The sequence below is a fragment of the Pholcus phalangioides genome, unplaced genomic scaffold (assembly GCF_987345545.1).
Source record: "Pholcus phalangioides strain wild (caught in Gottingen) unplaced genomic scaffold, Ppha-v1.0 ptg000013l_1, whole genome shotgun sequence".
Taxonomy (NCBI): domain Eukaryota; kingdom Metazoa; phylum Arthropoda; class Arachnida; order Araneae; family Pholcidae; genus Pholcus; species Pholcus phalangioides.
Window position 1 is genome coordinate 7806470 of NW_028301606.1, and position 26476 is coordinate 7832945.

At 36.8% G+C, this 26476-nt stretch overlaps 2 protein-coding genes across 2 annotated transcripts in view; one reads left to right on the forward strand and one right to left on the reverse strand.

Annotated features, from left to right (window-relative positions):
- LOC149078536 (phosphoserine phosphatase-like) overlaps positions 1-3289 on the reverse strand; it is a 46136-nt gene extending 42847 nt beyond the window's left edge. The window contains exon 1 of the mRNA XM_089240650.1: positions 3188-3289. Coding sequence (XP_089096776.1) covers positions 3188-3193 — 6 coding nt within the window. The 5' untranslated portion in view covers positions 3194-3289. The remainder of the gene's footprint in view (positions 1-3187) is intronic.
- Positions 3290-13551: 10262 nt separating this feature from the next.
- Pis (phosphatidylinositol synthase) overlaps positions 13552-26476 on the forward strand; it is a 28088-nt gene continuing 15163 nt past the window's right edge. The window contains exons 1-2 of the mRNA XM_089240651.1: positions 13552-13787; positions 21288-21422. Of these exons, the coding sequence (XP_089096777.1) occupies positions 13748-13787; positions 21288-21422 (175 nt within the window). The 5' untranslated portion in view covers positions 13552-13747. The remainder of the gene's footprint in view (positions 13788-21287; positions 21423-26476) is intronic.

A 26476-nucleotide genomic window follows, 5' to 3' on the forward strand; every position in this document is an offset into this window, starting at 1 on the left:
TGTTCTAGCCTCTCACATAATCTTGTAGCCTGATAACGATAACTTACAGGAAAAAATTAAGTTTGGTTAAAATCTTGTTCCTCTTGGAATGCGCAAAAAAACTTTCCACGAAAAAAAGTTTGATACCTAGCATTATCCGAAGTCCCGATACCTTTTAACGAATTTTCCCCCTTGTTAATGGTATTGGTCCTTCCGGTTCCTTGCAAAAGTGATAACAGTACTCAAATGATAACATCATCCCATGATTCTAATAAGCGGCGTCGAGACTGTATTTATAGGTCCGGTGATGGATGGCGAGACAACAATGATACGTCGATCAAAGTGCTTTAGAAATGTTTACTAGAGTGTATGGTTCTGTTTTGATCAAATTATATTTCACGGGGCTGAAATGCAAAGTCTATTCTATCGACTATCCGGTCTATTTTTCCTATTAGGGATATGTTTATGAGGGAAAGGAATCATTGTTTGATTTTTAGGCACATAAAAATAAACCGTATCTTCTTTCACAAGAAAACAACGACGCAGAACAGGTCTAAAATTTCAAATGAGATATCATATACAGTAGTTTGATTATTTTAACGGTTGTATATTTTTAGAGAATCAGCGATCCAGTAGGCAATTTTGATATCTCTGAAATAGTCGAAAACATCTCCTGTTTCACCTAATGACGTCATTATTCAGTGTATTTACGTGAGAGTAAGTTCCCAGCCAATCAAGAGTGTTATTTGATAATCACCGCGCGTGTTTCATTCTTGCAGCTGGGACAAGATAACACGATTCGGGAATCCGACTGTTATCAACTGACAACCCACGTTATCGATAAACTCTTTAACAAGAGGGAGAGGATTTTTGTGGTTTTTTTTATTTTATTTTTCTGAACGATATTAATCTCGTAATATTAAAAAATATATATCTTATCACAGAGAAAACCTCGATAACACATAAAATCGTAACTGGAGCTCAACATCTTACGCTCTTGACATCAGCTGAAGAGGTATTATCAGTATCGTCATCGTCTTAATATTTTTGTTATCAATTCTGTCCCGTTATCTTACACGTGCATCCCACCTCGCTCTTGAGTATGATGTAATTCCGTCAGAATTTCATTCGTTGGTTATTATCCGTGTATCACATCTCCCCATTTTTTCTTCTTTTCTTTTTATTTCTTATCTTTTCAGAAACATCTCGAAAAAATAGGGTGACTTAGCAACAGTGCCGAAATCTTCTTTAGCTTTAAAAAATAAGAGATCAATCATCATCTCCGCCATAGAGAAAAACAAGTTTCATATTAGAAAATACATATACATAGTGATCATCGTAAATATTATTTACTCTTCAAGTGTTTTCTTCCTTCCTTGCCTGCGATGATTTCATATTGAGTTATAACCTAGTTTTCCCTAAATATAACTTCTTTAATTCATCAATAAGAAGTTAATAAATAATTTGCGTATTTTAATCTCCTTGTTACTTGGAACTTCAATGTATTTCGTGATATTTGACTTTTTCTCAAAAACAACTTAAGATATCTTCAAATTTTTAATGGATTTGAATTCATTACTTTCATTAACTCTGTAATTGGTAAGCATTGGAATATTCCAGAGGAAAAAAATTTTAAGGAAGGTTATTAAGGGGGAGGGGGTCTCTTTTTACCTTTTAACGGTATAATATTTTAACATGGTAAAAAGTTCTCTTACGTAGAAATATTATTAAAAATATTATTTAATACTTTGCTTCATTTCAAATTTTTACCACATATATTTGATTGTGTAGGCTGTCCTATGCTAGTATGAAATTTTACATATCTCTAATACTTAATTTTTCACAAATTTAAAAAAAAGAGCATTAAAAACAGTTTGCGCGCATGATGATGAAATAACATGACATTAATGAAATTGAATAAAAATTGATTCAAAATAAAGGAAATCGTTCAGCTCATAAAATGAGGGAAAAAGGTTTGAGATCATTAAAAAAATTTTTTTTTAATTTTTAAAATTTAGAATTTAATTTTGAATAAGATTATCATTTTATGAACTGAACAGTTTTCTTTATTTTGAATCATTTTTTATTCAATTTCATTGATTACAATCAATTACATTTTTTGATTCATCATGCACGCAAGCTGTTTTTAATGTCTTTTTTGAAAATTCGTAAAAAATTGAGTATTAAAGATATGTAAAATTTTGTACTAGCATAAGATGACAATCAATATATGTGGTAAAAATTTGAAATAAATGACTGGATAAACAATATTTCCAATAATATTTCTACATAAGAAAGTTTTTTACCATATTAAAAGGTAGGAGATCATTTAGGCAAATTGAGGTACCCTGAATGCTATTACATGACAAAAAAAAAATTATTGAGAATATTTAAAAATAAAAGGGATGTTACACTTCAGGGAACACACTGTATTTATATGATTTACGTAGATTTGAATATTTTAAAAATCGGATTTTTATTGTTTGCCGACTTGTTGAAAGGACGCACAAGAATATATCTTCTCCACACATGGTATTTCTCTCCGAAATACAATCGTCAAAAATCGTTCTTGCTTGGCTTATCAAAAAATAGCAGGCACCTTTGAGCCATTCTGCTAGTAATTATAGAAACTTCATGAAAAGCTCACAAGTAAAAAATGAATGTTTAGGAGTCGCTTAGAAGCATCAATGCGGAAACGAGCTCAAAATATGCAATGCCTTTATTTAAGAAACTCGTGTTATGCGTGAGCAACACTGCCAAATAAAGGATTGAACGCGCACAATTTTAAATAGTACTCGTCAACTCAATCATAAGATTCAAAAACTTCACGTGTTTTGAAAAATTTGAGCAACATCTACGTTTAGTGGTGTCAGAGCTGGTGATGCTCGAGCACTAACAGTAATTTGTGGCACTGGTCCGAGCATCCTGAGAATTAATTCGGAGACAAAAATCTCTTATATACAGGGTGATTATAAATAAATTGACACTACTCCAACGTATGTAGCGCCCGTTTTGATGGAGGGGTTTTGGTTAGTCACTATAATTACACAAGACCGCTCTAAATTAAAAAAGCACGCTTACAGTTTGAAAATCCCGAATGCGATAGTTCTATTTCATAAGATCTTTGATTGCGCAAGGAAAAACCGGGACATCTGGCCACCCTAAACATGACTAATAAAAACTCCTATATCAAAGGGACAAAACTCACCTCCATGGCCAATCAGCTAATATGGAAGTGTATGCAAAATCCTTATTCTTTACCCAGAGCACATCTGAAACTTCAACAGTCGAGGCAGTTCATGTAATGTGTGTTGGGCAATTTTAAAGGGAATTCTGGTATTGAAATGCTGACAATACGTGTTCATAAGGTCAAGGGGAGAGAAAAACTTAGATGATGTAATTTTTTACTATTATTTATGATCCCTTATCACAAGTTGACGTCATTGCATTGCATTTGCATCCAAACTTACTTCGGTATACTTTATAGATAAAAATTAATCCTTCAAGAGATGTTGAACTAGGATATAATTAGATGATTGTAAAGGTTTAAATGCAAATACAACTGACGGATTAAAACACTTCAAACACGCAATCCCTCGCAATTCCCTCAACACGCAATCCCTTTGATGAGATTTCACACCGTTCATAAATAACTGAGTGAAAATTTATGTGGTGTACGAATGCGTTGTTTGAGATAACCACAGCCGTCTCATTAGTATAGAAAGTCAGTATGCAGTGTTCAGATATTCAGGTTATCGTGGTAATAATTTAATCGTCAGCTGGTCCCGATTTCCGATTGGGAAACATGGGCATTTGCCCAGAGCTCCATGTTTTAAGGGGGTCCCCAAAATTTTTATACGTAGTAGTATATGTTTTAGTCAAATTTTTATTAATTTTATTTGGTAATATTTTGGAAAATAAAAGAATTTCTCTAAATCACATAATCTAATTTCCAAAGTGCCCATTATGAGCATTACCCATTACATATCAATTTTAATATTATACCAATCAGCAATAGACTATACACGGTGTGTACAATGCACGTGTTGCAGGTTTAACTCGATATGTTTCAAAGTGTCACAATCTTCTGTTCGATTCCTCAATTTGACATCTTTTTAACCATAAAATGTTATGAAACGATGACAAGAAAGTTTGCATGTTTGATCAACATGAAATTCCCAAATCTTCATGAAGATTCTGCCAATTTGCAATGCAAAACTTTACGCATTTGATCTTATAAATACTTTTTCACACGAACTGCAATAATTTTCATCCTAGGTTCAAGCAAGTTGGTGACACAATGCCACAAAAATGTTAAATAATGATAGAGGTTTAAAAGAGACGTTTCCAAAATGTTGAGACATCATTGAATCATCACTTTGATCTTCATCACCAATATCAAACTGTTCTAGAGAAAGATCATTTTTATTATTAAAAATAATCAAATCATCAGTTCGTTCAAGTCTTTCACAAATAAAACTGTCATCTTTAGCTTTATTGGGTATTGAAGCTGAGATATAAGTATATATATATATATATAACTCAAAAATTAGATTTTGATAACATTATCAATTATTTTGCTAATATGAGAGGGCGAAAAAAGCATTTATATTGTAAGATATTTCATGGAGAATTTTACATTATTCAATTCTCATTTTCTAGATAGTTTTTTCTTATGTGCACTGTATTTGCTGAGACGTATCAAACCTCTTCGACCTAGAGAACCTTCTCCGATTCTACTAATTTTCTTCGCAATTTTCCCCTCCTCTAGACTTGCCACCCTAGGCTATAGTATGAGCGGGGCCGTTCCGCTCATAATTATTCGTTAATTATTTGAATATAAAGGTAATTAGTTAAAATTGTTAATTTATTTAAATGGTTAATTGTTTAAGGATTATTTTGTATTTAAAAGACTATTTGGAAGGTGACTAGGTAACAGGTGTGGTATTGAGACTTTGTGTTTGGTAACTTGGCTTTGGGTAGTTGTAAAGAACACGTGCAGGGCGGCCACGAGTGATATAAGATTATGCAAGAAAGGAAGAACGTGCTTTAGGCCAACTGCCGATGAAGCGCAATTCATCTGGCAAGGTATGAAGCTATGAAATAGAATGTAGGATGAAGAATACCTGAATAGTGGATGTCAATAGATTCGGGACCTTCACTGAAAAGAAGATGCAATTTGAACGCAACTTGAAAAGAGAGAGGGTATTGAAGAATGAGGATATTAGAAAGAGATCGAATCGTCATGTATAGGTTACCCTTAAGCAAACTGTCGGTACGACTTTCACACGGGTGTATAACCGTCACCTGGCATGCTCAAGGCTTGGTGACAGGAGAAAGGTGTTTTTCTAAAATACGTGAATAGGAGCTGTTACGGAATGAGATTCAATTCCTGAGGCGTAGGTGCGGAGAAGTTGGGGAGAGCGAGAATAATGAAATGGTGAAATTAATGAATAGGAAGGATATTGCTCGCTTTTAGAAATGGATGTAAGAGAGGAAATATAAATACAAAGCGGCATCGCCAATTAGAGCTCTTGTGCTCTGCTTGTAACATGGGGGGTCGCCTTAGGTATTGATATGAAGGTGACAGGTGCACGTAGGCATTCTGATTATTTAGAAAGGGGCGAAATTTATTAAGGATGTTACATGTTCTCAGATGCATAAGGCAATCCCTTGACTCACCTGTCGAGTGTGGTAATATATATATTATTCGTAAATTGATATAGGATACATCTTTCTTAATGTTAATGATTGTAATTAATATTTATAAATTCAATAAATTTTTTTATACTTTAACTTGCCTTCGTGCGTCTAATAACTGGGTTACGATAATTTGTTTTTATATGTCTATAACACAACGCAATGTATGTAAACAACTATACGATCGAATCTTGAGACTTAATAATTGATTAAATACTTAGATAATTAAGTAAAAGTCAGCACGAACGACGGGCTGACAATAGCCTGTTAGCACCGCCCCCCCCAGTAAATACGCCACTGGTTTTGCGGGCAAAATGTTTGTCACAGAGTAACCGACATTTTCCGCTGTTCTGATCACCTCATTGTATTCCTCAGGTGTCCCTCCTCAGGGGCGTAGCCAGAAACAGAAATTTCGTTCGGTCATTTTCCCACATTTCGGGGGGGGGGGGGGACCAGACCCCCAAGTCCCGCCCCCCCCCCTCGCTACGCCCTTGTCCCTCCTTATTTACTTTTATTTTTGTTGTGTCAAAGTTCCTGTCACACTGCAATGCTAGAACGAATGGCCACGAACGGGAAAAAGTACTGGTGTATTTTCTGAGAGCGAACCAGTTGATGCTAAACCTAGCAGAAAACGAACCAAACCAAAGTATTATTCCGATTCGAGCAGCCACATGTGTCGCTGAAGACATGTAGCTCTTTCACCGAAGGGTCATCTGTTGAATTTTCATCCGATAAAGGCTGCGAACTTCATCAGGTCCTCGCTTTGCAAGGTTTTCGTGATATGCGTAAAATTCAACTGAATATAAGCTGAGGAGCTTATTTTCAAACGAGAGCATTTTCACTTTTGATAAATTTACAGTAGAGGTAAAAAAAAACCGTATTCCACCAGAATATGTTTGATTCACAAAAGTGGAAAATAGCCCAACAGGTAGCATGTAGGAATATTAGAAGAATATTTAAACACTATGCTTCTTGATCAACATTCAAGGGATCTACATTTGAATTTTGGAAATGTTCCGTTTTGAAAGAAAATTAGTGAAAATGCTAGTTTTTGATTGAAATTGGAGCTGATCAAGTGTGAAAAATTGAAAATTTCTACGTCATCTGTTGATTTCAGAGGGTTTTAACAGGGCACCTTACTGCTCTTTCTTCATTAACATAAGAAACACGATCAGTCTACAGCGGAACCTCCTATAACGTACACTCCCGTTAGTGGACACCCCCACTGACGGACACAATTTTGAATTACATCAACAGGACTCAATGTATCTTACTGTTTATTAACGGACACTCCTCGTTAGCGGACAAACTTTCCGATCCCATGGGTATCAGTTACCGAGACATGACAAATACCGAAGTGCACGAAAAAAAGTGGATATGTTCCCTTTTTGATAAACTTCACATTGCAATTTCTACCAAAAATATTCCCGTTTGAATAATCACGGTAAAGTAATCTGACAGAACTTATCCCAAAGATTCGTAAACCGTTTAAAAGTGCATTACGGGAAAAAAAGTGGAAATGTTCCCTTTTGAAAATAAGCTCCTCAGTTTTCCATGCCATGGATGCAAAATACGTAGAGCCACAACTTTCTAAGGAAAAAACATTTCCTACATGGGGATTTCGGTCAACGGAAAGTTCTGCATGGATTTTCCACAGAAAAGACAATGCCTCCAACATATTCCTTCTTTTCACACACTTATGAGGTTGAAGAAGAAAATAAATCCAGAATTTAGTTACTTCTTATAACTTACGCTTTTTTTCAGCGACCTCAAACCTAATTTTGTAAAAGTGACTGACAAACATTTTCAAAAAGTTTTGAAGAAATTACCACTGATTCTACTCATTTAAATATGCACAAAAATATAAAAAGAATCATCAATCGGAATTGTTATAGATCACTCAAAAATAAAACAATTAAATATTAATTCTGCAAAAATTCTGCAACCTAGAGTGACTTCATTCAAATAAACGCATGATTATGTACGGACTGGATAGGCCTATTGTAGTGGCTATATTACGGACCAACAAAGTGAAAGAAATTAAACTAGTTTCGAGAACCCAGAATCTCTCTCTCTTTCTCTCTGGAGGAAAGAAAGGAAAAGGAAGTGAAAAGCTGTTTTTTTCCTTTATAGATATCGCCAAGAAGCGCAAGAAGCAATGAGTAGCCAACTGTTATCACATTTAATACTTTTTTCCGGATTTAATAATTTCATTCCGCCGATATTTTTTTTTTCTTGATTTTATGTGTTTCTGGATGAGATGAAAGTACTTGAATTTTTTCATAATTTTTTGAAGACGATACATTGGGGGCCCTTTTCTTGTAAGATGAACATTGCCAGATCACTTAAGTGACCCGAAGTGCAGTTCTGTTTCCAATTATATTATTAAGTAGTCCACAGCACGTTTTCAAATGAAGTATCCCGCATTCTCTTAAAGGTTGAGCACCCTTGCTATAGACAGATAATAATTCAACTACAGTAGAGCCTCGATTATCCGGGCTAACTTTGTGGAAAGTGGTCACGGGTAACCGAAAAACACGGCTATCCTATTCCGGCCAGTCATTCTATACGGCTATAAAATGTACTACGAGAAAAAATGACACAAACGAGAGGAATAGCGTTGTTCCAGCCGATGGAGCATGCGGTCACGTGACTGCGTCAGAAATCAGACCATTCTTTTGTGCCTTATCTTTCAGCTGCAAATAAAACTGTTTACGGAAAATTCACAGCTAAGAAAATACACCGACAAACAATTCATCGACGGAAGATTCACCGCTGGGAAATTCCACCGACAACGGTTCGACACGAGTCATCGAGTAAGAAATGACCGAGTGAGTCAGTCAGTAAATGTTGCAGTAGTCAGTGAGTGAGTAACAGAGTGGTTAGAGTTAGTGAGTGACCAAACTAGTGAGTGAACGAGGGACAAAATGAATGACCTGGGTGTGAGTGGGAGACCTAGTGAGTGAGCGATAAAGTGATAGACTGAGCCGCTGTGGTGGTCGAGTGGTGATAATGACGGACTCGCATCGCGAGGATCCGGGTTCGAACCCCATCGTCGCCATAGTGGTGGTCGGCTGAAGTTGGTTTCCTGTGGTTCCCAAATTCGAGGCACAAATGCGAGCCGATCTCCCCATTAAAAAGTCTCGCCACAGAGAGCCTACAACGATTAATTATTCAATCATTACACTTCACTCATAGTTAGAAAAACTGGTGGCAGATGGCAGCATTACACAGAGACAAACTTTACGTCAGGTTTCACTACACGTACACACACATTCCCCCATGTACCAATTCGTTAGAGGTTCCGCAGAGGAATATGGACGAGGTACATGTGTGGTTTAGAAGTAGTAGTGATAGACTGAGTGACCTAGTGAGTAAGTGCGAGACCTTGCAGTTGGCGGCGAAGGCGTTCACCAGCTTCTGGTTGAAGTTCTCGATTATGGTCGCGAGGAGCCTCCGAGCGTTCATTTTGAGAACTTCAACCAGAAGCTGGTGAACGCCTTCGCCGCCAACTGCAAGGTCTCGCACTTACTCACTAGGTTCTTCAACACCGCAGTCAGGCTGGTGTTGAATCTGATGTTGTCTTCTTCGCTGTCCGACATGATCAGTTGAAACTGTGATCCGAAAGTTAGTTGAAGCCTGAAGAATTCGATTGGACGGGCTGAGACGAAAACTTATCGATGGTAATCAACTAGCTGAGAAGAGAATTTTGAAATGTTACCGCTACCAATGGCTTTAGCTGTTAGAATGAACCGATTGTTACCAAGACCCTCGATTTCAGAGAACTCTCACAAAAATATATTTTTTGAAACAAATCCATGCTCAAAATGTTTAAAAATCATAAATGAAAAAAAATGAAGACAATGAAAAAAGTTATGCATTATTATCTCTCTCTCTCAAATACAGTGACATATTTAGGTGGGGGGGAGGCCCCTTAACGAGCTATAGCCCAGGATGGAAAGTTCGAAAGGTGGCAAATTAGAAAAATGAACGTCCAAGAAAATGAGTAGAATAGAAGAATGGGAGGCCAAAATTGGTATAGTTTACCATAAATCCGTTTTTGCCCAAAGAGCACGAAACGAGATCAGTGAGTGACCAAACAAGTGACCTAGGGAGTTTGTAATCATGTGACTCACATGATGTGAGTGAACAAAAGAGTGTGCAAGTATGTGAATGAGGAAAGAGTGGCCTAGAGCGTGTGAAGCATATAAACGATCAAAAAAGTTACCAAGAAAGCGAGGGACTAGGTCAGTGAGTGACATAAAGAGTGTGTGAACATGGGACCTGCCAAGAGAGGCACGTGAAGCATTTGCATTCATGTGATTGACCTGAAGAGTGACTTAGTGCGTGTGTGCGCGTGCGGGGGAGTCACGAAAAGAGTGACCTAGATAGCAAGGGACCAGGTCAGCGAAGGATCAAAAGCGCGTGACCCTCAGCGTGTACAAGAACGATGATGACCAAAAGAGTGACCCAGAGTGTGTACACGCATGTGAATAACCAAAATCACCTAGAGAGTGTGTGTGAGCATTGAAGTGACCAAAAGTGTACGCAACCATGTGAGTAGCGAAAATAGTGACTTAGAGACACAAGCATATTTACAGGAGGGGGGAAACTACGTTGCGTACGCGTATAGCACAGGGCGGCGAATTCGCGGAATGTGTGGTCATTATTGCTGAGGGGGGGGGGGGCATGATGATGATGTCACTTCATATATACATATATGCATTAGATCAATCGACTCCACCTTTGACGATGAGGGGGTGGCATTGCCCCCCCCCGCCCCCTCGTATCTCCGCCCATGGAGAAAGGTGACAAAATCCATATAGCCCAGAAGCAGCAAAATCGTATATCCTCCTCTGGCTGTGCTGGAATTGTGTTTTTACGGAACCTAACATAGTGCATGTATGTAAAACTATCATGTGTTCATGCACACGTTACACATGTTTAAGTACGTTACAAAAAAAAAAAAAAAATCCTGACCGAAAACTCCTTCTATTTTTCAATATTTCATAATTAGTGAACAAAATTTGTACATGTGGACAGGGCCGCAACTAGATGTTTAGTCACCCGGGGCAAGTGCGCATTTTGGCGCCCCCTTGTAAAGTTGAAGGATAGGTTTGAGAATAAAATTTGCACCCTCCTCTGGTCCAGCGCTCGGGGCACGAGACCCGCCTGCTCCTCACTAGTAGCAGATTATAGGATTCCCCCCCCCCCCACAACGTAGTGCAATACGCATAAGCGGATTATTCATACGACATTATCATAACTCTTTGCATTTACTGTGCACGTGACACTACTTCCAGAAGAATAATCATATAACTAGAACAATTTAGTTTACCCCTTTTTTTTATATAGGGAAATGAATTTGCCTATTTAAAGGAATTCATTTAAAAAACATTTGGATTAAAAAGAACATTTTTCATTTCACAATGCACATGCATATTTTTCAAAAATATTTATATTTAACAATAATTTGTATATCTATTAATCATCAAAGAGTGAAGACATCATATCCATGAACAGTATGTAATTGTATTAATTTGTAATTTTTAATGACATATTTTTTGTGACATTATAAAATTTATTGTGTCTGCATACGTGTATAAATACAGGGTGAATCCGACCTATTCTGCCAAAAGAAAGGGGGTGATAGACGACCCCAAGTGGATCATGAAACACCCCACCAACCCTGTCCTATCTCAAACCGTTTTCGAGTTATGGTGGATAAGCGATTGTACTGTACATGTAAATAGAATGTTATGAGAGGTTGCTTCAACGGAAATGGAAATTTTTTATTATAAATTATTGACCTTCTGGAAGGACGAGGAGTCCCTTGAAGATCACAAAGTACATACCCATTTTTGTTTATTTTTTGTGCATTTTTGTCTTGTTATCTGTCTTATGTATTTTGCTACGTGTTCTGTCCAAAATAATAATAATAATAACAACGTAATATTTGTATATTCAAAGGAGAAAATTATTAAAATAAAGTCGCGTAAACTGTGATCGATAGAAAACCATTTGAAATGTTGATTTCTAGCCAAACAAATGAGTAGCTTGAAAACAGGAAGACGACGGACGCAGCACACACACATCATCGATTGCTGTACGAGTAGGAAACGGGATCTGGTGCCAATGCCCCCTCAGCTGTTTTATTAGAGATTGTAGTGGGGCACTGATACTGTACGTTCAATTCTGGGGGCAAAGAATTGATAACATCAGTGCCCTTTTCTTGCAATCGCAAACGGGGCACATGCCCAAAAGCTTAGTAGTTTTGAGGGCTCAATACTTTTATTCAAGATATAGTATTTATTTTCTCATCTTTTTGAATATTTTTTTGAACATCGATTATGTTTTCAATTCGCCGAAGAATTTGAGCATTTCTTTCCGTTGGTATGGAGGATATGAAATAACTGAAACCCAACAGTTGGATATTTTACGGCAGACAACCTACTACGTTTACTTGCTTTATAATTTTTGAATCTCAGATTCAGATTCTACTCTAGTTGATACTCGCTTTACGAACTCGTACAGGCGTAAAATGAGTAGCTCCCAGTTCGTAACTGGGAAAAACGTTTGAAGAATAGTAAATTGTTTGGGACCAAAAAAATATCTCGCAGTTGCTCAAAGTTGGATTTTTGGCGCTATATAGTGGGGAGGCAGTGCCATCTCAACGCATGGGCCCACCCGGGCACAGCCCGGGGGCTCAAGAGAAAAGAGGCCTCACAAAAATGAGATCTGATAAAAAATTTCTAGAATCTACCTGATAGGGCCTCAGAAAAACTACTTTGCCCGGGGGCCCATGATGCTTTTAAGACGGCCTTGGTGAGGGGGGGGGCGTGGTGGTACGAAAGAGAACGATTAGAATGGATGTTGATAGGAACTTCTGAACTCTTATTGAGGAGCCGAGTTTGTGTCGAGAGTTCATGTGATGAATTGGAGCTGAAAGACAAAGTTGAGACGATAAAACAATGAAAGCTGCAATTTCTGCTGATCGAAAAACGGAATTCGAAGTGCAAGCCCGGCACTAAAACATGGCAGAAGGTCGTAAATCGTATACAGGTGAATCTTTTAGTGTGATGATGAAGTGTATATTTCAGTGTATATGAAGTATTATAAGTATAGAAGAAATCATGCGGAAATGCCACTTAAATTCAACTACTTATCAGTTTCTCCAGCACTTGATGGGATCTAGCACTACGCAATATTTCATCATTAAAAACTAAATGAAATGAAAATAAGTGTTATGAGAATAAAAAAGTATAAATTATTATCAGCATTGTAATGTTAGCTTTCATCCCATTTATCAACATTTTCAAATATAAGCTTCATCACTGATCGAATCCTAAACTGAAATTTGAGCAAAATTTCGGGTAAATTTAGATAATTTATTGGCGATTTATCATATTTATCAATACGAGCTGGATATTACACATAGTCACCAATAATGTGAAAGTAAAATTTATTAAACTCATAAAAATGGTTGGTAAATATGCGTAATAGCCGGTGATTATGCATAATAACCGGTTCTATCACATTTCCGGAACATATAGCGGTCCCATTGTAGTGATGGGTTTCTTTTTTTTTTTGGCAGAAAAGTAGCGCCATCTTTTGTGCAAATTGAGGGAAATTACGTCATCAAGGACGCACGGCCATGTGTCCTCCTTTCCTGTTTTTGAATATGGTAACCATACCTAAAGGTAGTCTCCTGAAATATTCAGAATTGTGCTGCTATCTAGGAAACAACACGCAAACTACAAAGTCTGACGGTCATCATCAGACTTTGTAAGTTAGGATGCTGTTTCATAGATAGCAGCACATGTACTTTTGAGAGGGAATGATGAAATTTCAAGGATCTCGAAAATCAAGTTAGTCAAGTCAAGTCTGACTCTTGTTTACATTCTCTTGCTTTATGCGCTGTTGTAATCGCGGGGAATCCCTGGATCAGTTCTCAGCGTTTTTTTTTATTTTAAATGACTGATAACCATACGCTGATTAATCATTATTCGGATTGAAATCCACGTGGATTCACTTCTTTTGTAAAATATATACATATATCCACACCATAATGGAGGAGAATATATTTCTTTTCGTTCCTAATCTTATAGGTATCTAATTTATTTCATTACTTGCACTTGTGAGGTTTCGATGCATGCTTGTGAATAAATAACCAGGGGTTCTTGACCCTTCTCAGCCGCGACCCAAAATCAACACCGAGAGCCAGCGACCAATAGAGCTGTTTGTTTATCGATGTTAGAAACCAGTAAGTGCGTTTATAACGGGACTGAGTGCAGTTGTGCGACCCATATCGGAGGCCCCTTCCAATCAAGTTTGGGGGCTCGTGACCCATAGCTCAAGAGCGCCCTGACTGTTAGAGGTGGATTTGAACGAACCATGTCAGAAGCGGGCGCGAAATCCAGGTTAATGTGACGGGAGGGGGAAATTGTGCTATTTAGTTTGATCGTCCCGTATTTAACGGGACAGACAAATTTTCCCGTATATTCGGCTCTTGGGATGGGGCGATCGTCCTCCTACCCCCCCCCCCCCTCCCCGGGTTCGGGCTTGTTCGGAAGAAAAACCTGCGAATCGGGCTTGGAATCGTGACCCACAGCTCAAGAGCCCTGACTGTTAGTGGATTTGAAGGAGACATCTCAGAAGACCCTCTCAGGCCAGACAACACCCGGGCTCTGTCCCTTCTGGGATATAAGCCCTTTGCCCGTGTGGGTTGGGTCATGCTGGGGAGGTCTCGGAAGACTCTGGGATCCATAGGTTAAGAACTAATAATTACTTAACCAAATTAATTATTCCTTGATAAAATTGATCAACATTTTTGCAACTAAAATCACGAAGCGTTCGAGGTTTTTTCATGATTTAGCACCTATCTCTGCGATAGTTTTCTCTTCATAAGAATTATGACTCGGTCATATGTGCCCCTCGGTGCTGGATCATTGGTGGAGCTTCATGCAGGCTGTAATTAAAAAAGTCAGGGTCATTTTTGTCAGCTGCGAAGGAAAATACCATTTCGTTGCCCCCCCCCCCCTAGTAAAAGCTGATGATTTTATAACTGTTTTGTTGCTTTTTCCGCTTAAATTTGCCGTTCCCATTAAGGTTGAGACATCAGGAGCAACTACTATTATTTATTTAACCGACATGCACCTCGTACACATTCCTCTGTGGAATTTCTAACGAATCAAGCTTTGCATGTCACAATGTGTTATGCAGTGCTGTCTTAACGCATTGACATGGCTCGGGGGTTATTTTTAGGATTTACCAGGTAGGGCCTCAGAAAAATCACTTGGCCCGGGACCCTATGATGCTCTTACTACGGCCCTGGTGTCATGCGTGCATATATGCTTGGCCGCTACCATATTTATGTTGTCAGAATTGTGCTTGTTTGTATTCTTACTGGTGCTGCCATGTCTTATATATTTTGAAGTGAAAATGCTTGAATTTTCATGTTATGTCAGTAACATATCCCAGGTCGCCATGGCAACTAGAAAATTGGTATTGCCGCCTAAAGTGGAATTACATGCTTGGCTCCTAAGAAATTGGGCTGGCGCCAAAATATTCTTCTGGTTTGTCAGGCCCGGTGTCATTTTGTTGATCTGCGTTTGCTTTACTAATTGTTCTACTAATTCTTAATCGTTCGTTTGTTAAATCGTATACTGGCTACTCTTATTATTACTTTTGCAGTTTTTATCTCTTAAAATAACGAAATCAGCCTATTTCTTATACATATGCTGGAAAAAAAAAAAGAGTTTTAAAGAAATTTACTTTTTTTTCCTGTTTTGATGGTTTTCCATGATTTTTTCGAAGCACGTGGAAAAGTTAATTTCTTACATATATTTAAGTACTTAAAATCAAAACTTTATTTTTGACAGACAATGGGTTGATAATTTATAATTTAACATCTTAGTTTGAAGTGTTCTTAAATTTTTTTGCCTGTGAACTGCAAAAATGCTTCCTGCAACAGAATGGACTATTGTAATGATACACTATTGTAACAGAATGTACAGAAATGTTCAACTGAGAGAAAGATATTTCAAATATTCTAAATAGGCCACGTAAATACACTTTTATTTTCTCAAAAATTATATACAAAAGGTGATAGGTGACCCATAAACCTCTCTATAACCTTTGAAAAACGTCCACCCCATGACCAAATTCAAAAAATACACATTTCCCTCCCCCCCTCCTCACAGTTTGAATTTTCGTCTGGTAAAATTATTAAAATCTGGTCAAAGTGGACACTGGACTTTCTCAACTGTATATTATATCATCAGGATTATTTTTCTTTTATTTCAACTTTTTTTGTTGAAATTGAATAGTAATTTGATGTTGGTATAAATCTTGTGCTTATGACTCTCACATTAGTGATCCAGAGTAGACTTGCGGGGGGGAGGGGGGGATTGGACCTTAAAAAAAATAGGGAGGTAATAGTTCTGTCCCGTAAAATACAGAATGTATTGCCATATAACGACCTTCAATCATACTAAAATGCACCTTATGACACATCTCCCTGGATCTGTGTGTGGACGTGATTTTAAGGATCTGTACTACTTTACTTTCATATTTTACTGAAAAAATAACATCATGGAGAATGTTTTAAAGGGTTCAAAATGAACAGATAACTTATTAAATTTAACTTAACCCTTCAAAACCTCTTAACTATGAAAAATTTACTTTAAATCATAGTTTCGATTCTGTTGCGTTTCTTGAGTTTTCGGGAGACGTAACAGAGCAAACAAATTAGTTCAAATTATTATTTTTTCATTATAGATTTAAATGATTGATGAATTTTTTTTTATATTTTGAAGCATATCTCTATCTACTATCACTTGATGTTGATATAGATAAAAGAAATATCTTAACTATTTATGATGATGACGTAACAGAGTAGACATCCAACAGAGAAAAAACTGGCACCAAAGACACGACGTGAATATTCATTAATCATTTCAATTCAATAGTCATCTTGCAAAAGTCAAATCCAAAATTATTGATCGAGCATTAAAAGTGAACCTTTCAGTGAGCTCAAAAAAATATCGGATTTAATCTGGAATGAAAATATATTTCCCGAATGACCGTAACAGAGAGGACATTTTAAAATGGGAAAAATTTCGGGACATTTCTGTCATAAGAAGTACTGAAAGGGGAAAACACTTTAAACAGGAAAGCTTGACAAGCTATTAGTATAAGTCGGGACCACAAAAATAAGTTGTATCAAGCAGAAAAACATTCTAAGTGGGAACATTATACGCATGATTCAATGTATATATGCTGAACAAGACCGTACAGTGGACAGTCTAACTTGGCTAATAGCTTATATACGGTCAAACCTCGTTAATGGATCATCCAAATAACACATCACCAGTGGTGTAGGCGGGGGGGGGGGAGCAGAGGGAGCGATTGCTTCCCCCCCCCTACGATACATATACTGTATTATGCACAATGCCTTTTTAAGTTGTTCAACTTCAAGCTGAACTCCCCTTTAAATAGTATCTCCAAAGGAAGCCGGTAGATAATGAAACATAAGAAATATTTCAATCGATTCCTACACCTGCCACTTTTACTTGGATTCAGAAGATGAGCAGTGGCATTACAAACATGCCTCAGAGATACTTAAATAGATTACGGACACATACGACAATTTCTGGCGCACACTAATTCGTTTGAAGCTGTGGTTCCTAAACTTTTTTTGGATTCAGGCCACCCTCCGCTTGTGCGTCTTCAATCTAGTAGTATGTGATAAACACTGCGATCGTGTGGGCATCATGATGGATTCATCCCGGTTTGAACCCCACTAGTGGCACAGTGGCGGTTGACTGAAGCGAGTCTTTCCCCCCCCCCCCCATTTCTAGGTTCGAATGTGCTAACTGGTCTTTCGTTTGTAAAGCCTTCCCGCAGAAAGCAGGCAGACTTTCACCATGGTATTTGCATAACATGAAACTTCAGGCATCTGCCAGTTTTACTTCTAATATGGAAGACAGGTGGCAAAACTTCTCGAACTGAAACCATGCATAACTATGACATCATATATATATCTTATGGCCATGCATAATATAAGAAAGAACTTTCCGGCATGCATTAATTAGTTAGAAATTCCATAAGAGAAATGTCTTGGAAGTACATGCACAATTGAGTAGAAGTAGTGTACGTGCAATACACATGCATACACGTGCTTACGATAAGAGTGTAACATGATAAAAGTGATTAAATGGAAGCATGAAGATTTCTCTGCACTTTCATATCTTGGAATAATTTTAGAGAGAGAGAGAAAAAAAAAAAATTTCCCTTTTTATTTTATTCCCCTATCACTTTTTATATTTTAATTTAAACTTTTTTCAAGCTACCTTTTAGGGTGACTTCCCACTTGTTTTTGGTGTTTGCATTTGTATAAGTACACAAAACATAAAATAGAATTTGCATTTTTTTTTAATTAATTAAAAAATTAAAATACATTAATCAATTGAAAGGTAATTTGATTTTAAAAATGACATCAACTGAAAACAAAATAAATTTTTTTTTATATTAGGAAATTTAAAGTTCTTCCCCACCCCCCCCCCCACCCCCACTAATGCATAATTTTAAGTTTGCGCCTTAAGCACGAACAAAAAAATGGTGCCTTCCACAATTTCGCTCCCCCATGGACCAAAACCTGGCTATGTTACTGCCCTGGCAGAAAGTGTTCGTTCACCCACGAAAACACTAGCAATGCTATGTTTAAAACGCAAAAAAAATTAAAAATAATTTTTTCGAGTGGAAATTTTTGTTAAAATCTATCATTCAGAATAAATGACAAAAATCATAAATTTATTACAATTTAACCATGATAAACTTGTAACACCCCGAGAAAAAAATGATGGATCACCTCAGTTTTGAGGAAAAAAGTGATCGATTACTGTTTCAAGCCGTCCACTGTGTTGACTAGAATTATGCAAATTAAACTGTTCGCGCAAGTGCAAAGTTACCAGACAGTGTATAAAAAGTGGGGTTTTTATCATCACAATTTTTTCTCAAGGTATAAGAGATGGCTTCCAGAAGATAAGTTGCTAATGATTTTAAAAACGGATAGTTTCCATGCTCAAAGATGACGTTTCCTAAATGGGAGGTTGCAAGAATCTTCAGCTGTGCTCAAAGTACGGTGTGCTGCATTTGTATGAAATATCGGAGGACTGGCTATGTAGGAAATTTTGCCTCAATGTGGTCACCCTCGTAGTACCACAGAGAGGGATGAGAGAAAAGTGATAGCAATTGCCAAGACAGTGTAATGATTAAAATAGTATAATGTAATTACAAAGTGTAATGATTGTGTGTGTGAATAATTGTACAGTTGTGATTGATTTGATTTCAAGTTGATTGATTTACCTGTTGATTTCAAGTTTAAGCCACTCAATATTTTTGTTGCCTTTTTGATGTTTTAATCAAATCTTAGCTGGATGATTGTCAAGCATCTGTAACCCTATGTTCACCCTACTGTCAGAATGTTCTCCGAATTTAAATAAAGTTTGTTCACCTTTAAAGAAAAAGCAGCATTATGTAGTGGAGGAATATGAAAAATTGACGTATTAAGAAAATTTGTATCAGGACTGGGAAGCACAACTGACAGAGATTTCAAATTTCTTTGGAAAAAAAGATCGCTTCTTCAACGTTCACACAAACAAAACTCTCCAGTGTTTTTTTTTTTTGTTTTTTTTTGTGAGAAATAATAATTTTTTTTGAACCCATAAAAGTAATATTTTATTTTCATTTATGATGTTCCAAAAGCTGCCATATAAGACGACAATAAATACTTTGGCTTCCATGAACATGTGGAAAATTTGTGAATTTTTAAAAATCAAAAAAGGTAATATTTTGTGTTATTCAAATGCATAATTATGCCACAAATAAACATGAGTAAACTTGAGTAATCAGTTTTCATGACCAAACTCATTTGAATAACTAAAATTTGGCTTTTTTTCTGCATGAATTCATCAGTAGGAAGGCAGGAATCATCTCAGCCAAACCTTACTCCATTTAACGAGTCATTCCTCTTATGAGGTTATATTTTGGTCTCTCAAGAGTGACTTATTAATGAGGTTTGACTGTATACTGGCATTGGCCACTAGATGGCGATCTGCATGGTGATGAAGTTGCTATTCATACAAGGTTTTAGACAACTGGCTTGTGCAAAGATGACAAGGCTAAATTCGCAGATGATGTGAAGCTAATGGGGGTAATCGGGAATGAAAGCGATAGGGAGTTGCTCCAGACCAACTTAAACAGGATTGCGGCATGGGCAAATGAATGGAGCATGACGTTTAGCGTTGATAAGTGCATGGTCGCTCATATTGGTTCGAACAACCCACGGTTCTCTTATGAGTAGAATGGTGTCACTATCCCGGATGCAACTAGGGTCACCGATTTGGGAATTCTCATTGACGAGCAGCTTAGGTTTTCTGAATATTGTTCAGCGGTGGTCAAAAAATCGAATAGAATGCTTGGTCTCATTTTCAAAAAAGTCTCTTCGCGTTCTCCTGAAGTCATTCTTCTGCTTTTTCGAGGCTTAGTTCGTCCTGGACTGGAGTATGCTGTAAGGTTTTGGAGACCATACCTACAGAGGGACATAGACTTGGTTGAAGGGGTGCAGAGAAGAGCTACGCGTGTCCTTATTGGCACACAGGGCTTGAGTTATGAAGAGAGACTTCATTTTTTGAATATGTTTACATTGGATGAATGCAGGTGTCAGAGAGATATGATCGAAGTGTTCAAAATTTTCAATGGGATGTATAGGATGGACCATGAACTTTTAGTACACCGCCAATCAACTGCTTTTACAAGGGGACACCAGTATCGATTGGTGAGGAACAATGCAAGGTTATGGTGTCGCAGGGAATTTTTCTCTAATAGGGTTGTTAATAAATGGAATAGCTTACCCCCGGAGATAGTAAATTGTAACACAATTGACACGTTTAAAAAGAAATACGATAAACATGTTGGGGTAAATCGAGAAGCTATCCATACTTAGAATAAGACAACCATAAGTATTCTATATGGGCATTGTATGATATTTATCACGTGTATATATTGTTTATAATTTTTGTTAATTGCATTTTTAATTGGGTTGCTGTATTTTTTAAATATATGACATCCATATTTTTATGGGCATCTTTTTCTCAGCCACCTCGTTGGGCATTTTGCCTGTTGTGGCGTTGTATTTGTATTTGTATAACATTGTTCACGGCTAATGACTATTTATACGATATATACACCTTAAAACCTTAACACCACATATATACACCACACTTAAATATTTAAGTGGTATATTAATATTTATCTTATAACTTTTATGCTTGATCAAAGCCCATCTAAAGGGCTTAGATTACTTGACAGGCCAGATTATAAAGTGCTTATTTAATTCCAGTAATGGGCATTCATGATGCTTCAAATTGTCTCATTGCATATAATAACTACTTTGAGTTCAAAATTTTAAAAAAAATCACAAACGTACAAACTTCAAATCGCAGGGCTATCAAAGTGGAAAAATATTACAAGCATTCAATTTTGCTATTAGGATTGATTTTAGTTCATTTTTAAGCATGTAATTAACATTAATTTTTTATTTCCAGGTTATGTGAGGATAGCCCTTGCATTTATAGCATTTTACTACATGCCGTTTGATTACGTGATTGGATCTTCCTGTTATTTGCTGAGTGGTTTTCTTGATGCTTTTGATGGTTATGCGGCAAGATGGTTGAATCAAAGTGAGTTGCACGATTGGTGTGAAAAATATAAGTCTTACTCTATCAAATCTAGGAAATAAAAAGGTAAATTTCTAAAAGATGGCAGAACCTATACTTGCAATCATTTTTGCCGCAATTTGCATAGACTGGAAATGGGATGTAAATGCACTAGAGCAGGGTTCTTCAACCTTTCAAACATGGTGGGCCAAATTGAAACTTCCCACAAAGCCTGCGGGCCACCAAGTTATTTTTTGACTAATTATGAAATTATTTCTGTCAAATATTTTAAAATTATTTCTTTCATTAGTTCTAAGTTTTCATCAGTTTGTTACGGAATTATTTCTTTCATTTCTTATTCTAAGAAATTATTCCTTTTATGTATTCTAATTCTAGACATAGGTGGAGGAAATATGGGAGGACTGATCCTTTGTATATGCGTACATATGAACTGACATCATCATTATCATCATGCCCTCCTTTCCCCAGCAATCATAGTTGTCCCCCCCCCCAGACATTCAAGTCTACCCCCGCCTATGATTCAAGAATTATTTCCTTTTTTCATTCTATAGCTATTTCCTTTTTTCAATTCTGAAATTATTTTTTTTAATTTAAATAAATGATCTACCCGACTCCATAAACTGCCGCATTAGACTCTTCGCTGATGACTGTGTCATCTATAAAACAGTGTCCAATCTTTCTGACCAAGAATCTCTCCAACACAACCTTAATATTATTTCCAAATGGTGCTCAACCTGGGAATTACCCCTCAATTTCTCAAAAACTGTTTTTATGAAAGTGACCCGTAAAAGAATTCCTCACGAATTCCCCTATTCTATAAACGACTCTTTGATCTCTGAGATTTCCCAATATAAATACCTGGGCATTATAATCTCTTCCGATCTCCGCTGGAACCTTCACGTTGATTATATCTTTAATAAATGTCTCCAAAAACTGTTTTTCCTTCGCCGTAACCTAAAATACTCCACTCGTCATGTTCGTCACTTGTGCTACCAAACATATATTCTCCCTGCCCTCTCCTATGCCTGTGAAGCCTGGGACCCCCACACCCAAACCAACATGGACAAATTAGAATCCATCCAAAATAAGTCCACTCGTTTCATTTTCAACTGTTGGTCTTCACATGTCTCTATAACGGAACTCAAGCGACAACTCAATATCCAACCGCTCTCCTCTCTTCGACTTATCTCTCGTTTAACTTTTCTTTACAAACTCCTCCATGGGGTTTTTAATATTGACATCCAATATTCTAATCCAACCTTCACATTTCTCTGTTAGACTCAATCATTCCAAAAAATTACAGCCCATCTTTGCCTCTTCAGATTGTCACAAATTTAGCTTTTTCCCAAGAACTATTATCGACTGGAACAACCTACCATCAAATATTGTAGATTGCACTGCGATTTCTGAATTTTCTCGTACCATCAATCGACACTTTTGCCGTTTATAATTCCGCATCCTCTTGTGTAGGCCTTGGCCAAACAATATTGTATAAATAAATAAATAAACTGTTTTTCAATATTTTTAAAAATTTTCTGAAAATGATCGAAAGAACCACAATGAAAGACTCTGAGGGCCATACATTAAAGTCCCCTACACTAGAGCAATGTTTCTCCACTGCTGGGCTTTTCCATCAGTCAAACCGGGCTGCAACTGATTCACTGTTTCATTTTTCCTCATTTATGTTCTTCTACTCACAAAAAAAAAAATAAATAAATAAAATCAACCACACAGTCTGCGAGCCTCCAAAGGTTGAGAACCACTGCAGTAGAGGATATAGCAAGCATGAATATTATATTTGTGAAATCGTTGCTTGCTTTACGTTTCGCCTATATTTTTATTTTGAAATCCCCCTTGCATAATTTTTAAACCTTTATCGGTTTCTGGAAATACTTCACAATGTCAAAGTTACACTGTACAAAGTTCATACATGTCAGGGAAAACTGGGAAAGCCTGGAATTGTCAGGGGTATGACGTTATCATCACTGCATTATAAACTGTTTCTGAAAATTTATCATAACTGCCCATCGTTGAAAGCCATGCGTCAAGGTTGGAGTTACGGTCACATTTTTTGCAAAATGCAAAAGAAAATCATAGAATGTGAAAGAAGCACTAGGCACTTTTGTAAAAATGCGTAGGCCTACAGGATGTACGAAATGAGTAGATATCCATTCATCAATCATTAGTATTCTACAGGACTCCCACTCATCCCATTTTTTGGTAAAATGTCCTACTTTCTAGTTTTTGTCCAACTTTTCCACAAAAATTATCAACAAAATTTGTTAAATTGATTTTAATTGAGGAAGGAATCATCAATATAATGTCAAATAATGTGAATGTAGTAGATTGCAATTAATGATTCTGCCAAAGCAGAAATTGTATGGTGTAACAATCAAGACTTTCCGTCTCCATCAGGGCCATCTTGAGAGCATCATGGGCCCCAGGCCAAATGATTTTTCTGAGGCCCTACGTGGTGAATTCTCGGAAATTCCAACCACATTTCATTTTTGTGAGGCCCCTTTTCTCTTGAGGCCCCCGGGCCATGCATTAAGACAGCACTGGTCTCCGTGAATGTAGGTGGTGCACCAAAGATCCGCTCTTGTGGCAGTAGTGTTCCAGAGTTGTTCGAATGAGAAAGTTGTTACGATGTCATCCTCATGGTGCATGTTTTTGTTGTAGGTAGGATTTTACCCCCATGATGTAAATTTCTAGTCCTTTGTAAATAAATTTAGTAGATTCAACCGTACGAAGCTACAAATAGGTGCCCAATGTAAAAGATGACTTTTTTTCTCAACCTGAAAAGTATCATCGACGCTCAACCTGAATGCATCTACAAATTGGCGCGTGAAAGTTTCTTCACCCATGTTTTTTTCACCCTGAAAATAATTCATCACATCCAGTGAAAAAAATTGTCAACATTCAACCTGAGTAGATCATGAGGCCTTTTTTATCACAGTTTAATGTGAATATGCAGTGTTAACATCTGAGCTTCGTGGAAGCAGTTTCGTGAATTGCGGATGTGGTTTCATAAATTGCAGAAGTGTTTTCATGAAACTTGAAGAGGTTTCCTAAATCAAGAAGTGTTTCGTAAATCTCAAAAATGTTTTGTGAAGTGTGAAAATGTTTCGACAATCGCAAAAGTGTTTCATTGAGTTTGAAAATATTTGTAAATTTTTAAAATGTTTCATTCCTTAAGTATTTAGTATTTCATTTGCTAAAGCATTTTCCTAAGTGGAAAGTGTTTCATTTTGTTTGATTACAAGTGTTTTTTTTGTTCGATCACGAGTGTTTCTCTTGTTCGATCACGAGTGTTTTGTTTAGATTGTAAAAATGTACTTTGGATGCTTTTTTTTAATGCCACTTTGTACGCCTGAAAAGCATAATTTTTTTTATTGTTATTAAAACTTTGATTTATATATATGTATATACAGTAAAACCTGGATAAGTCGTCACCCCAAGTTATCGAAAAATTATGATGGCTTAAGCGGAGTGACGTCATTTTCAATATGCAATATTGTGAAAATCGTATAAATTTAAAGTAATATGACATTTATTAAAGTATGAATCAAAATAATATTAATAAAATGTATAGATCACAAAAGAAAAAAATAATAGCACAATTTTTTAAATTTTTTATCTCTTATTACTTAAATTATTGTGGTAAATTGTATTGTATACTTTGATTTATACTAGTAATTTTTAATTTAGACTAACAGAGCAACTGTTAGTCTAAAGCTAGAAGTAGCTTTTCTGCATAATAGAACTCTTTGTTGCACATTAATTTTACATAGACATCAAATTCAGTTTGTGTTTGGATTCTTCATCAATAGTTCATGATGCAACTACAAAGTAACCTTGAACACTTTTGACTTGGTAGGGGGGCCCTGGGCAGGGAAAAGTAAACAGAAGACCTCAACTTGGGAAAGAATGTCTTAATTTTTTTCAACAAAGATATTTTGTTTAAATTTCAACCCCTAAATTAGTAGAGCCCATACTTTCTATGATTACTGTATTTATTACTGCCATTGCACTTTGACTTGATTAATTTGATTCTTTGATTTACATAATTTTTTATTGCCTTGCACTATGTGTAATCATTGACATATGAATAAACTTTGGTTTTGCCGTAGATGCCCTGGCTCCCCCCCCCCCCGGGGGGGGGGGCGAAGTGCTTACGTTGCTTCTGGCGACAGAGCTTGGGCGTCTCACGGTTTATCCAGTAGAGCCCATGCAGAAATGAGATCAAGCTTGAACAGTCCTTAACGTTCCAAAAACATTAGTCGGCAAATGAACTTCCCCACCGTAACTTTCATTACTTAAACTGCTCCGTTTGGATATATAGGACTTTATGGGGACTTTTAAGCATATGGCAATGTTGTTAACAAGCTCTTTTTTTTAATGGGAGCCATAAAAATAGTCTGTTCCTCTTTCTCAAACTTTTTCATACTGACGACTTAACCAAAATTAGCGACGAGTAAACGAGGGTTTAATAACATTGTTGTCTATGAGAGGTGGAAAGGCCTGAAGAAAAATGACGACTTAACGAGGTTTTACTGTATATATATTTGAAGTATGGCTTACTTAGCTAAAGGTAAAATGCACAATCTCATCGTATTAGCTCAAGAGCTAGGGTTAACTTTGTCAACCGACATGACAGTTGCTCAGTTAAAATCTGCCACTGTAAACAACGATGATTATTATGAGGATTTTATGAAAGAGTTTCAGAGTCTAAACGTCAAGACGAAATCAAAATCTGCAAGTTGGAGATGCAGTTCAAACTCTAGAAACTCAAGCTTCAAACCGAAGTGGCCAGCTCTGTGTCAACGTCACCAGAACTTAAATTTGAACTTCAGAAACTGCTCCTGAGTTTATCATTGTTTCTATCTCTCACTGAATGCCAACTGAAATATCACTCATCGCACATTAGTATATGAGACAATCGTCTGCGAAGAGGCTGATACTGCAGTTAATGGAGTTAGGTAGATCATTATAATATAAATAAAAAGTAATTGCGAGAGGACCGAACCCTGGGGCATGCCAGACTTAACATGAAGAAA